Consider the following 13869-nt stretch of genomic DNA (forward strand, 5'->3'; position numbering starts at 1 on the left):
GATGGTGTCTCAGCTGTGGGATTGTTTCGTTAAGCTCTTGTGTTTGTCCATTCTTCCTTCCTCCACGGCCCCCAACCCTTCCCCCGCCAGGAGTAAATCGGGCTGTCTTCTTCCCCGATGGGGCTCGGAGCCCTGGGGAGCAGGACGGGAGCCTCCTGGCACCCCCTCTGCTGGGCCACTTTGCAGGCGATATTTCACTTGCTGCCCTAAGTCTTCTGACCCCGTTAATGTGTCAGTCACTCACCAGGGCCAGCGATCGGTCCATAGGGCAGCCGAGACAGAGCCGAGCCTGGGCCCCTCTGGCTCATTGCCTGAGGGGTATGGAGGTGGGCTGGAGTTGGTGCCCCCTGCGTCACTAAACTCCCTCCTCAGTGCCTGGCACCCTCTGTGCTTCCCCAGAGGCAGTGTGACTTGGGGACAGGCCAAAGTGGCTGAGCAGTGGCCATCTCCTTGGCCAGCCCCAGCACATACCCACCCTGTGCCCCGGGGGCCTGGGGATGTCCAGGAGACCACCCTTGCCCCGGGATGCTCAGCGTGTATCCGGCGCTTACTGGGCATTCTCCTATATACAGCGTCTCTTGGGAGCCTCGCCACTGCTTGTAAGGTGTGCTGTGCCAAGTCACTTCAGTGGTGTCTGTCTGTTGTGACCCCATGGTCTGTAGCCCGCCAGGCTCTTCTGTCCATGAGGATTCTCCAGGCAAGAATACTGGAGTGGGTGGCCATGCCCTCCTCCAAGGGATCTTCCCCACCCAGGGATGATCTTGCGTCTCTTAAGCTGACTGCATTGGCAGGCGGGCTCTTTACCACTAGCACCACCTGGGAAGGAAGCTTGTAAGGTAGGGGGTGTTCTAGAGGAAGAAGCTGAGGCTCAGAGATATGAAGTGACCTGCCTGAGGTCACACCGCAAGTCTGCAGAAAGTTGGGATTCAAACCCCACAGCATACACTCTTATTCACATCCTGTCCCCTCCTTCCTCCCTGACCTGCTGGCCCAATGTCTGAACAGAGGGGAACAGGGGCTGTCCCCAGTCTCATTCAGGCCTGCCCTCTCATGCATGGAGCCCGTCTGGATGCATGGCAGGGTTTGGGGAAGAAGAGGGACAGAGGGGACACCCTGGATGTGACCTTGCAGTGGGGACATCCACCTCCCTAAGGCCAGGCCCCAGAGCCTGGTAGCACATGGAGGCTTCAAGAAGAGGCTGTGTCCAGGGCAGGACCCAGGCCCTTCTGAGCTGGGTCAGTGAGCCAGACTTGTCACCAGGGCCTGAAGAGCAGGAGCAGGGGTCCGGCTGGGTGACAGGCTAGGGGAGCTATCGCTGCATGAAAGGCCACTGGTGGTGGTTGTTTAGTCATTAAGTTATGTTTGACTTTTTGAGACCCTATGGACCATGGCCCACCAGGCTCCCCTGTCCATGGGATTTCCCAGGCAAGAATACTGGAGCGGGTTGCCATTTCCTTCTCCAGAGGATCTTCCTGAACCAGGGATCAAACCCATGTCTCCAGCATTGGCAGGTGGAGTCTTTACCACCGAGCCACCAAGGAAGCCTTAAGGCCACTGGGCGTGATCACAGACAGGATGCAAAGGAGCGCTGACCTCATGTAACCGAGTTTCACAACAGCCCTCAGGTCATAATAAGATCATCCCCATTTTACAGATGAGGACACAGAGGATCTGAAAAACAGTCACAAGGAGAATAAGAGGGAGGCAGGTTCAGGCATCAGGCCCCACACTTGGGGCCAGGCTGCCCCCAGATATTCTACCTTCATGCATCCCTGAAGCTCACCAGGGGCATCGCAGGGAGTATGCCCTGGGTACAAATCCATAGGTACTTTAAGTGACCCAGAACCAGTCCATCCCCAAAGAGGGCAACGCCAGAACCAGGGATGGAATTCAAGGAGACCACAGTGTGGGTACTTGGGAGAGGACAGAGCAGGTTCAGCACTGGAGGTGGGCCACCCCTGAGGCCACCTCAGCACCAATTCTAGGTAGCCGAGGTCCTGGGCCCACCAGCAGGCCTGCCAAGCCAGGGGACAGAGACTGCAGCCACCGTCCAGGCCAGGTCCCTGACATCCGGGGTGAGGACCCGTCCCCTATCAAGAGGAAAACCTCCTGTCCCCTCTGCAGGCCGAGTGAGGAGGCAAGCAGGTGGGGCCACGGAGCACAGCCAGTCCGGGCCTGACCCCAGGATCCAGCTGGGGTTCTCACTCCGTCCTAGCACCAGCTCCCTGGGTGCCTTGGCCGGGTTTCTTCTCCCTGGGAGCTGAGGGAGCTGAGCTCAAAGGGCCCTCCAGCCTCGTTAAAACCACATAGAGGAGCAGTGCAGGTGATAATGATGTTATCACTTCAATTACCGACAGCCCTGTTACTGCAGGCAGACAGGCCCCAAGACTCAGCGCTAAGTAGTAGGTAGGTCTCACCACATTCAGGTGTGCGTGGTATACTTGAGGCCAACAAGACCAGAGAAGGGCGATCACTTTGCCTAACGTCACACAGTTGAGGATGGAGTTCGGGGGGGGGGGCGGGGGGGGGGCGGTTCAGAACACCGGCCTTCTGATTCAGAATCGAAGCTCTTAACTGCTAATGCAGACTAAAACCACCACCGACCCCGAACAAGGCTTGTGTGGCTCCAGAACGCAGGTCCAGCCTCGGTTCCCGCGTGCGGCTGGGACCTCCTGTGGGTGCCGGAGACAGAGATGAGCCGCCTGCTCCCCTACCAGGGCTGCCCGCCTTCCCTTTATAAGGACACTAGAAGCTTCTCCCTCTCTGGGTAGCTGTCTGGGCTTCATCCCTAGTTACAGCTGAGCTCTCTAGTTCCATAGCCACGCGCTGGAACCACGTATATTACTACCAGTTCCCATCATAACAGTTAGAAGAGCACTCCATCTTCCAGAGGCCTCACATGCGCGGGAGGGCTTCGGCAAACCTTTAAGTGTGGGGGAGTCCATGGCGGGGACACTCACCTTTGCGGGGTGGCTCCATGTCTTCTGGTCTCATCCCAACCTTTAGATCCTGCCCCTATTTCCATCCCCGCCTGGCCTCCAAGCAGCGACTTCGACCTCGCTCCGCAGAGCTGAGCTGCATCTGGGACTCCACGTGCCCTGCGCCTGGGTTTCCCCTACGTGCGCTGTAGTGCGCATGCGCGTCCCGAGAGTCTTTAAAGGGCCCACGCAGTCGCTACCGGGTCCCCATCGCTGGCCATTGGAAGGTGGGGCCCAGCCACGGTGGGTGGGCAAGCCCGGGGAAACAAAAGGTTTTTTTGTTTAAATCACCACTTGCTCACTAGAGAGTGGCAAGGGGAGAGGAGGAGGCAGGAGGCAGGAAAACTGGCCCGGCTCCCATAGACTCAATGTGTGGCCCTGGGCCTCGGTCAGGAGTGGTGGTGGCATTTGAAGAGCTGGGACAGCCTCAGGTGATGCGTGACCAGGAGGACAGGGCAAATTGGTGCTGCAGGTGGGACCCGCCCCCCTCCTCCACCAGTGGGGCCCAGGGGTTCCAGTCCTGAGGCTGCCTCCCACCAGCATGTGGCCTTTGGCAAATGACTTCCTCTCTTTGAGCCACCTGTTTCTCAAGTGTAAAGTGAGCCTGCTATTACAAAGCATGTGCCACATGGGGCTGAACAGGGGGAAAGGGTCGTCAAGTCCGTGGGGCTTCCCTGGTGGCTCAGTGGCGAAGAATCTGCTTGCAATGCAGGAGACCTGGGTTCAATCCCTGGCTCAGGAAGAGGCCCTGAAGAGGGTATGGCAACCCACTCCAGTATTCCTGCCTGGGAGAATCCCATGGGCAGAGGAGCCTGGCGGGCTGCAGTCCACGGGGTCGCAGAGTCAGACAGGGCTGAATGACTAAGCAGCAGCAATCAAGTCTGCTAGGCGGCATGGAGCCTGTTCTGAAGGTGGATTATTCCTGTCATCACCAGAGGCTGATTTCACACTGGAAAGTGGGTTTCTAGGTTAAAAGAGTTTGAGAAACCAAGGCCTGGTTCACCCTCCCTCCAGCACCTTGGAGATGTATATTAGCATATTATTTACACATGAATTTAATATGCTAAATCATATTAGCATATTAAAGATTCTGAAAAGTCCTGCAAGGGAGATGTGCATGCGTCCGTGCTCAGTCACTTCAGTTGTGTCCAGCTCTCTGTGACCCCATGGACTGTAGCCCGCCAGGCTCCTCTGACCATGGGGATTCTCCAGGCAAGAATACTGGAGAGTGTTGCCATACCCTCCTTCAGGGGATCTTCCCAAGCCAGGGATCGAACGCAGGTTTCCTCTACTGTGGGCGGATTCTTCACCATCTGAGCCACCAGCGAAGCCCAAGAATATTGGAATGGGTAGCCTATCCCTTCTCCAGAACTTTCCAACCCAGGGATCAAACCCACATCTCTTAGGTCTCCTGCATTAGCAGGTAGGTTCTTTACAACTAGTGCCACATGGGAAGCCCACAGGGAAGACACCCTTCCAGATTTAGCCCAGCATTTCCCTAACTTTTTCCTATCAGCTAAGTTTTTGTTTGTTTCTGTTAGCATCCCAAGGAACAAACGGGACTTCAGGACATACCGAGTCCTAATTTGTGTTGCAAGTGGGGAAACTAAGTCTCCTCTCCCCACTGGGCCTCAGTTTCCCCATCTGCAACGGGTTTGCAGCAGAGCCGGAACTGGGATCCAGACCTGCCCTGGAGTCGCTGGGCCTCACATCCTAACTGGTCTTAGTCCACCGCGTTGAGCTGGGCTCCAGAGGGGAAAGACCCCAGGGAGAGAGAGACGCCCTCATTTGAGAAGTTGGGATGATGTCCTTATTTTGAAAATGAGAAAGGTGAGGTTCAGAGGAGGGAGGCAACTTGCCTGAGGGCACACAGCAACTAGGTCCTAGACTCCCCAGAGGCAGAGACTCGTTTTTCACCTTGTGGGAGTGGTAATGGTGGGGTTTCCTCGGTCTGGAGCTTCAGCCTCACCTCATGGGGAGCTCACACGAGGGGCTCCTCCTGGACCGTGGCGCCAGGTTCCAGACCTTCCCTAAGGCCTCCTTCTCTGAGGAGGCTCCCGGGTGTGACTACAGCAGCCTCTGGTGGCCAGTCTCCACAACCAGCTGCCCCACCCTGTAGCAGCCAAAGGCAGATCTGTGGGATCCAGTGCATATATCCTAGACTGTGGGGTTCTCAGATAGAGCAGGAGGCTCTCTGATGTCACCAAGAACCTTGAGATGCAGCGACAACTCTGAGCTCAGATATGGGGACCTGGGTTTGAGCCCCAGCTCCACTTAACCTGTCCTGTTTTCATCTGTTAGAAACCATCAACAGCCTGTGGAAAAAAACAGAAAGTCCTTGTGCTGGGGAAAGGCCAAATAGCTAAGACTGAAGAAAAAAAAAAAACAAAACACAATCCTGCCGCCTCTCAGCAGGGGTCTCCTTCTAAGACAGAGGGTTCAAATGCTGAGTCCACCACATCCAGGCTCTGTGTACTTAAGCAGATGCATTTACTTCATTGAGCCTCACTTTCTTCATCTGTAAAATAGGCAGAGAACTTTGTTCTTGTGTCTTCATGATTTTGGCAGAGTAATAGGAAACCCTGATTCATTGGTATAGATGAGGAAAAAAATTGCTATCTCAATCATAAGAAACCCTAAGGTAGGGTGGCTCCAGAGTTGCTTGATTCAGTAGCACAATGGTGAGATCAAGGACCCGTGTCCTTTTCTTCTTTCTGCTCCACTAAGCCCCTTCATGGTCACAAAACGGCTGCTACAGTTCCAGGCATCACAACCAGTCCTGATGGGGCCCAGTGAAAAAGAAGACGGTGTTTCTTATATTTCTCTTATTTCCCCCAAATTCCTCCTCCTTCAGCACTTTCTCTTTTGTCTCACGGTCCAGAACTCATTCATGTGGCTATTTCTATACCAGTACCCAGTAAAGGAAATAGAATCACAGTGGTGGGTGTGCCTGGGGAAAGCCCGTGATTGTCGAGCAGAGTGGAAAACTCTGAACAAAATGAGGTGCTGTAAATTAGGAAGAGAGTGTGACTTCCAGAGAGGCATCCACACCAATTCATAAGCGCTCACACATAGTTCCTGAGAGACGAATGCCAAACATGGAGCACAGCACCTAACACACGGCAGATGCCTTACGTGTGCTCATTTGTCCCCTCCTTTTTGTGTTTCCCTCCAAAGTCACAAGACTCCCAGCCTGGCCTCTCCTGACCCAGCCTCCTGCCCGCCTTCCCTGGGGCCTGGGTCTCTACTGCCCAAGGCGGCTTCTACTCTGTCCTCTGGCTCCATCACCACCACCTCCTTTTGTTTCTGTCCCAAAAGCTTGGGATGAACAAGGATCTCCTCATTGTTCCCCAGGACTTCAGATTCCTACAAAATAAAAAGCGGGAGGTGCTTGATTCTCATGCAAATGCTTTCACCAAGGAGTCAAAAATTAATAACAGCATGAACAGAGGCCTGGAGTATTTAACCACTCCATCCAAACAACCAAAATGATCTGAATACACCGTTATCCAGGCGAGGTGTAGAAAATTGACTGCCGACTACGACATTATTACATCGGAAATGTCAGGAGCATGTGAAAGCCAGGGGGAGATGAACAGTGTGGTTGAAAATGGCTTTTGACTTAAAAAAAAATTCCCAGCATTCATCTAAAACAATAATAACAGCTAATAATAACAGGGCATGTAATAATGAACTATTCATAGGCATAAGAGGTAATTGTTCAATTAAGATCCGAGAGTTTCTGAGACTGTCTTTTCTGATGGGGTCCCTTTGTTTTTGACTCTGGTAGCACTAATTATTTCCCAGTAGTGCTTTAAACTTGGGATGAAAAAAGCCCTGCTGTCAAATATGACATACAAGTGCTTTATCATTATTAAATACACACACATGCACATAATAAGAAATCCTTGTTGGAATAAAGTTAGGGGTATGTTCAAACTGACAGTCTCCGGGGTTCAGCATTAGCGATAAGAGACAGCCAGGGTCTTCACCCACAGCAAAAGTGATCTGACCTCACTAACTCTCACCCCTCCAGGGGCCAGAGTGTTTTCTTCGGCATTAAGATTTGAATGCCTGGGTTCAAATCCCACCTCCACCACTTAGCAGCCAGGTGCCCTGGGCACAAGTCTTCCCCTCTCTGAGCCTCTGTTTCCCCATCTATAACATGGGGTGCAGCGGACATTCAGGTTTTTGCAGCCTGACCAGGTTCCAGTTACTCTTTTTTTTATTGTCTGTATTCGTTAGCCATTGTCACAAAATTGATGCCTTGCACTTGAACAAAATCACGAAAAGTCACTGGCATACAAAAAAAAACAAAACAAAACAGTTTTTGGTCCCATGTCAGTTGGGGACCCTCTGATTCCTCTGAGGCTTGCCTGGGATGACACAGCTCTGTTCCACGTACCTCTCATCTTCCTGGGTGCTGGCCTCGGCAGGTCTGCTAACACCCCATTGGTTACAAGTCCTGCTCTGCCCACAGTGGAAAGACAAAGTGGTACCGGAAAGGAATGGCTAAGGGGGAGAGTCGGGGCCATTGCTGCAGTCTAGCACAGGCATCAGCGTTCCAACTTTCCTCGGGATCTCTCTCTCCCCAACCTCAGTCCCTGTGGTCCTGGAGAAGTTACATCATCCCTGGTTCTAGCTCTGCCTTTCAGAGATTCTGAGCCTCAGGGTTTTCTCCATAAAGAGAGATTTAAGGCCTGTTAAGAAGGCCTTAAAAGCTCAGAAGCATCAAACAGAGACCACACCATAATTAGGGGGGATGTTTTCCTCTAAGCAATTCTATGGTCAATGTGTCCCCTGAAAATGTTTTGACCTACCACCAGTTCACGCCCTGTGCTTTGAAGGACATTGACAAAGGTCATCATTAGGATCTTACAGGAACAAACAAAATCTCAACGTCTGGAAAATATTTGAAATTCCCCTGAAACAGCTTTTGAAAACCTTTCAGAAAATCAACACCCACACCATCAAATTATTTAGAAAATCACAATTGAAAAAGTTGCTATCTATTTAGCTAAAAATGTTCCCAGAGGAAAAGTCATAGCCTACAATGATTTCATTATTTTAAAAGAATGCATTCTGCATTCACCTCAATAATTTATGGAATCTTTTTGAGTTAAGAGGGTGTTTTGATTTTGTGGGCCAACCCATCACAAAACTCCTAGAGAAATGACCTCCTTATGGCCCCAGGATAAGTCACAGTCATGTTCCGTGACAATGTTGCCTGCCTTCCAGTGGAAAGATGGGGTGGCAGGGAGGGCATCTGGCTGCAAGGCAATAGTGGTTTCCACATCCTCCTTTCCCACAGAACCGAGACCGGGCTGGGGAAACTTCCTTTCTCTATATTGCTTTCTGCTGCTTTAGGACAACTGCTGCTTCCAGCCTGCTGATTGGCTGAAGCATGGGCCACATGACACAGTTCTGGCCAATAACACAAGAGGGAATGTTGGCTGGGGGACTTCAGGGAAAACATCTCTCTCATAGAAAGACACAGGAAGTACCATTTCTCCTTCATCTGGATGCCCCTGAACAACAAAAATGTGAGTGGCTCGGTCGTGTCCGACTCTGCAACCCCATGGATTCTAGCCTTCCAGGCTCCTCTGTCCATAGAATTCTCCAGGCAAAAATATGGGAATGGGTTGTCATTTCCTTCTCCAGAGGATCTTCCCCACCTACCAATCGAACCTGGGTCTCCTGTATTACAGGTGGATTCTTTACCATCTTAGCCACCAGGGAAGCCCTGGATGCCTCTGAATCTGAGTGAAATGCCTGAAATAGTGGCTCCATCTTGTGTCTTTGATGGAGACCCATGTCTTCTCTGGTGGCTCAGACAGTAAAGAATCGCCTCCAACGTGAGAAACCCGGGTTCAATCCCTGGGTTGGGAAGATCCCCTGAAGGAGGGCATGGCAACCCGCTCCAGTATTCTTGCTTGGAGAATCCCCATGGACAGAGGAGCCTGGTGGGCTACAGTCCATGGGGCCACAAAGAGTCGGGCATGCCTGAGCGATTAAGCACAGCACATATGAGGAAAAAGCCAGCACACCTGGTGGGTGGTGACTAGCACAGTGCCTGATAAATGCTTGAAGGAATAAATGAGCTGGCAGAACCCTTAATGAATCACAGAGACTGCATTAACCAGCCTCACAGCCCTCCCTAACTTGGGACATCTTGCTGAGATAATAAATATTCTTTTCTTCAAGCCAACATAAGTTTTCTGTGACTTGCTGCCCCAAACACGTAAATGTATGAACACCACAGCCACAATTCTCTCTTCTTTGAAAAGCCCAGGGAATCATTGACCTTCACAAAGTCTGCGCCCATTTTACAGATGAGGACACCGAGTCTCAAGAGTTTAGGACCTACCTACCATTCCCCAGAAGGCTTGGCTCAGCCGGGGAGGGTATCCCATCCCCCAGGGTAGGATTGGCGCAGGCATGACACGTGACCCAAGTCCATCCAAACAGAATGGCGCTTGGGACCTCCATTAAGAACGCTGGAGGGATTCCCTGGTGGCTCAGTAGTAAAGAATCCGCCTGCCAACGCCAGAGACACGGGTTCCATTCCTGTCTGGGAAGATCCCACATGCCACAGAGCAACTAAGCCCGTGAGCCACAGCTACTGAGCCTGCGCTCTAGGGCCCGCGTGCCGCAACTGCTGAAGCCCGAGTGCTAAAGCCTGTGTTCCGCAAGAGAAGCCGCTGCAATAAGAGGCCCGGGCACCGCAACTGGAGTAGCCCCCACTAACCACAACTCGAGAAAAGCCTGTGCAGCAGCAAAGACCCAGCACAGCCGAAGATAAATAAATAAAATTATTAAAAAAAAAAAAAAAAAAGAATGCTGGAATGAGGAAGCAAGTAGCCTTGGGAGAAGCTGGGTCATCCGTGGACCACAAGGGCAGCCCATCAGTCCCCGGAAGCCAACGTAGAGGGAGATGGAAAGAATGGGTCTGTGGGAAGGTTGGCGCCCCCTAGCCACCCTCAGTGGTAATACAAGGAGTCTCCCCTTCATTCTCAGATAGCTGAGCCTACTCCCATCCTTCAAGTAACTGACATCCTTCTAACAGACTGGGAACATGGAGGCCCAGAAAAGTAAAGTGACCTTTTGCCACTGTTTGGGCAGAGGGGGGCAGAGGGTGTAAAGCCGGGTCTTCAGACCCCACGCCCTGTGTATCTCCCACAGCAGCTGTCCTTGGCCAGGTTCTCCAGAGTCCCAAGCTCTTCTCAACTAAAGCTTCAGAAGGGTCCTAAGACAGGGTCTGAGCCGGGACCGGGAACCTGGGAGGTCAGAGGGAAACCAGTTGGCTGTGGATTCATCCAGGGTGGAGCAGCAGGATCGGGTATTTGGGGGGGCCCCTTCTCATGCCCAGAGGCTTGGAGCTGCCCCGGGGCTGGATCAGCAGTGGGGTGTGACCCTGGGGAGATGGGCGGCCCTCAGAAGGGAAGCGGGTCGGCCTTCAGCTCCAGCTCACGTTCACGGCTCCGCTGGTGTGTGGTCCCAACCAAAGGTTCTCTCTCGACTCCAGTGGGCCCTGCTGTCCTTATTAGGGCTGCTCTCACCCTCACCGTCACCCCACTGGACACCAGATGGCTCACCCACCTCCGTGGCTGTCGTCTCGGCCTCTGCTCTGCCCCTCCCAGCTGCTTGCCTACTCCCCCTGAACCCACATCACTCTGCCATGATGAGCTTTACCATCTTCCCACTGGCATCATTTTTCCTCAACAATGTCATCACCTCTCCCAGCACCTCCAGAGACTTGACTGTCTCCCCACAGCACCATTATGCCTCCACCAGTACCCTCTCCTCCTCACTCCCTTCATCTCTACCTCCCCATCACACCCCAAGCTCTCCCCCATCTCTCAGTCACCACTGGCCCCTGAGTCCAGCCCCTCCAACCATCACCCTGAGCACCGCCTTGGTCGTAACTCCTGCCCCGCCTTCTTATCCGCACCCTACCCCCAACCACAGAGGTATCTCTTGGCTCACCCGTCTCCGTGCTGTCTTCCCCCCATGCCTGCTACCACTCCCCCACCATCTTCCCCACCATCTCCACCATCAATGAACATTTATTGAGCACCGACAATCCCAGACCCCCAGATAGAACGCACAGAAGGCGCAGCCCCGCCCCGGGGGCCCGGCCCCTGATCAGAGCCACAGCACCTCAGCCCAGGGTGGCCCGTGCAGCCGGCCCTGCACCTGGGATAGGGTCCTGGGGCCCCGGCCAGGCTCCGGTTTGGGGCGGGGGGTTGGGCCACTTTCCTGAGAGCAGAGCAAATAAATAAATGAAGAGGCGGGGGCTGAGTCCCGGTGGGCAGAGGCCCTGGTGTCCCTTACTGTGACTCCATGGGAGTGAGACAGGCGACCAGGCGTCCTATGCCCAGGCCAGGGAGGTGGGGTGGGGGTGGGCAGGAGCCTGGGGACCAGAGGGTCCTGGGGCTTCCCCGGCATCTCTGCCCGGCCCTCACCTCTGGGGGTCGAAGGAGGGTATGGGGGGGGCACACCCTGGTGGGTGGCACCTCTGAAATGCAGCTGGACGGGAAATGGGCGGCGGAGGGGACCCTGCTCCTGCTCACAGGGCCTAGAGCGGGGCGTCGTCAGTCCTCCACTTGCGGGGGTAACTCTGCTGGTGGCCATCGCAGCTGGGGTTCCCCACGTTGTCCAGAGGCACCACCACCTCGTTAGGGTTGGCATTCTTGTTCAGCTCCACCACGCGGGGCACCACCGAGGACCAGCGATCTGTAGTGAGAGTGGGGGAGTGCGGGGTGAGGGTGGCCAGAGAGTGCATGACATATATATTGAGCGCCTTTGGTGTACCAGGCACTCAGCAGTGCTCTAAAGGAAAAGGAAAGTGAAGTCGCTCAGTCGTGTCCCGACTCTTTGCAACCCCATGGACTGCAGCCTACCAGGCTCCTCCGTCCATGGGATTTTCCAGGCAAGAGTAGTGGAGTGGGTTGCTATTTCCTTCTCCAGGGGATCTTCCCAACCCAGGGATCGAACCCAGGTCTCCCGCATTGTAGGTAGACGCTTTACCGTCTGAGCCACCAGGCAAGTCAGTGCTCTAAAGGGGGAGGTATATTATGCCTGTTTTACAGAGGTGGTAACGGGCTCAGAGAGGTCATGGAGCCCGCCTGGGAACACAGGAGTAAAATGAAAGAATCAGGATTCAAGCCTGGGTCATGAGGCCTGCAAGCCCGAGGCCTCCCAGCTGTGTGCTTGGCTGAGTGGAGCGAGGGCCCAGGCTGTCACTGGCAGCAGGGGAAGCTCGGCGGCCAGCCCATCACAGCCTCCCATTCTACAGACGTGAATGCTGAGTCCCAGGGAAGGGACAGGACTGCTCCAAACAAACCGGTGCTGAGGATGACCAGGGCTTCCCCTCTGCGCCCCTCAGTCCCCCCACACCTCCCCTGAGCACCCCCACTCACCCCTCCGGAGGCGGCCCACGGTGTGTGAGAAGCCGTAGTAATGGTAGCTCTCGTTTTTGCCCGGGTCCTCGTTAATGATGCCCAAGTTCTGGTTCCAGTGAGACCAGTTCACCTCGTCCACCCTGGTGGGGCCACAGCGGACACAGGGTCAAGGAGAGCCCCCAGCCCAGAGATAGAACCCCTTCCCCACCCCCAGGCAGCCTCCAAGCTCCAGCCTTCCAGCACACCCTCCTACTTTTTTTATTCTTTTTTTAAATAAAAAAAAATGTTATCATTTATTTTTATTTGGCTGCACCAGGTCTTAGTTGCAGCCCTTGGGATCTAGTTCCCCAACCAGGGAGTGAACCCATGCTCACTGCATTGAGAGCGCAGAGTCTTTGCCACTAGACCACCAGGAAAGTCCTTGTTTTTTTTTTTTTTTAATTTCTGATAATATATATAGACAGATAGATAAAACATAAAATTTGTTATTTCACTTTATCTTCTTCTTTTTTTTTTTTTTTTTTGACCTCTATACTCAGCTTGCAGGATCTTAGTTCCCTACCCAGGGATGGAACCTAGGACCTAGCAGTGAGAGCTCGGAGTCCTAACCACTGGCCCACCAGGGAAGTCCCTCACCCACTTTAGAGCGTACAATTCAGTGGCATTAAATACATTCCTAAGATTGTGCAGCCATCACCACTACCTAGTTCCAAAACCTTTTCATCACCCCAAACAGAAATTCTGTACCCATTAAGCAGTAGCTCCCCATCCCCCTTCCCACCAGCCCCCGGCAGCCTCTGTTCTACTTTCTGTCTCTATGGATTTATCTATTCTGGACATTTTGTGTTAAATAGAATCAATCAGTATGTGGCCTTTGTGTCTGGCTGCTTTCACTTAGCTTCAGGTTTTCAAGATCCATCCACGATGTAGCCTGCATCAGTACTGCATTCCTTTTCACGGCTAAATAGTATCCCATTGCCTGCAAAGACCTTATTTGTATGTCTATATATCCATTCATCTGTGGATGGACATCCTCTTTCTTGACAGTCTCACTCTTATTATTGAGACACCCTCATAAAGTCAGTTTATACCCTCTTGGGCCCAAATGGGCTCGAGATAATTTTTACTCTTTTAAAATATTTATTTGGCTGTGTTGGGTCTTAGTTGTGGCACGTGGGATATGTGATCTTCATTGCAGCATGCGGGATCTTTAGTTGTGGCATGCAGGATCTTGTTCCAGGACCAGGTATCCAACCTGGGCCCCCTGTGTTGGGAATGAGGAGTCTTAGCCACTGGACCATCAGGGAAGTCCCAATTTTTACTTTCTAAAATTCTTTTTTTAAGTTATTCTTATTCAATTTCCATTTTGTGGGGGGCAAGTGCTATGGGTCAGGACCCAGCAAGGAAGATACATCCTTTGCTCCCATTTTACAGATGAGGAAACTGAGGCTGGTTGAACTTTTCGTCCAAGGTCACAAAGCTGATAA

The 13869-nt window shown here is 52.9% G+C and overlaps 1 protein-coding gene across 2 annotated transcripts in view; it reads right to left on the minus strand.

Annotated features, from left to right (window-relative positions):
- Nucleotides 1–11026: 11026 nt before the first annotated feature.
- Nucleotides 11027–13869, minus strand: part of TRPV4 (transient receptor potential cation channel subfamily V member 4) — a 50105-nt gene continuing 47262 nt past the window's right edge. For both annotated transcript variants that reach the window (XM_043901572.1, XM_043901571.1), the window contains 2 exons: nt 12401–12522; nt 11027–11714 (listed from right to left, as the gene is read on the minus strand). In XM_043901572.1, coding sequence (XP_043757507.1) covers nt 11557–11714; nt 12401–12522 — 280 coding nt within the window. In that variant the 3' untranslated portion in view covers nt 11027–11556. The remainder of the gene's footprint in view (nt 11715–12400; nt 12523–13869) is intronic.

This window comes from Cervus elaphus, chromosome 5 (genome assembly GCF_910594005.1).
Source record: "Cervus elaphus chromosome 5, mCerEla1.1, whole genome shotgun sequence".
NCBI lineage: Eukaryota > Metazoa > Chordata > Mammalia > Artiodactyla > Cervidae > Cervus > Cervus elaphus.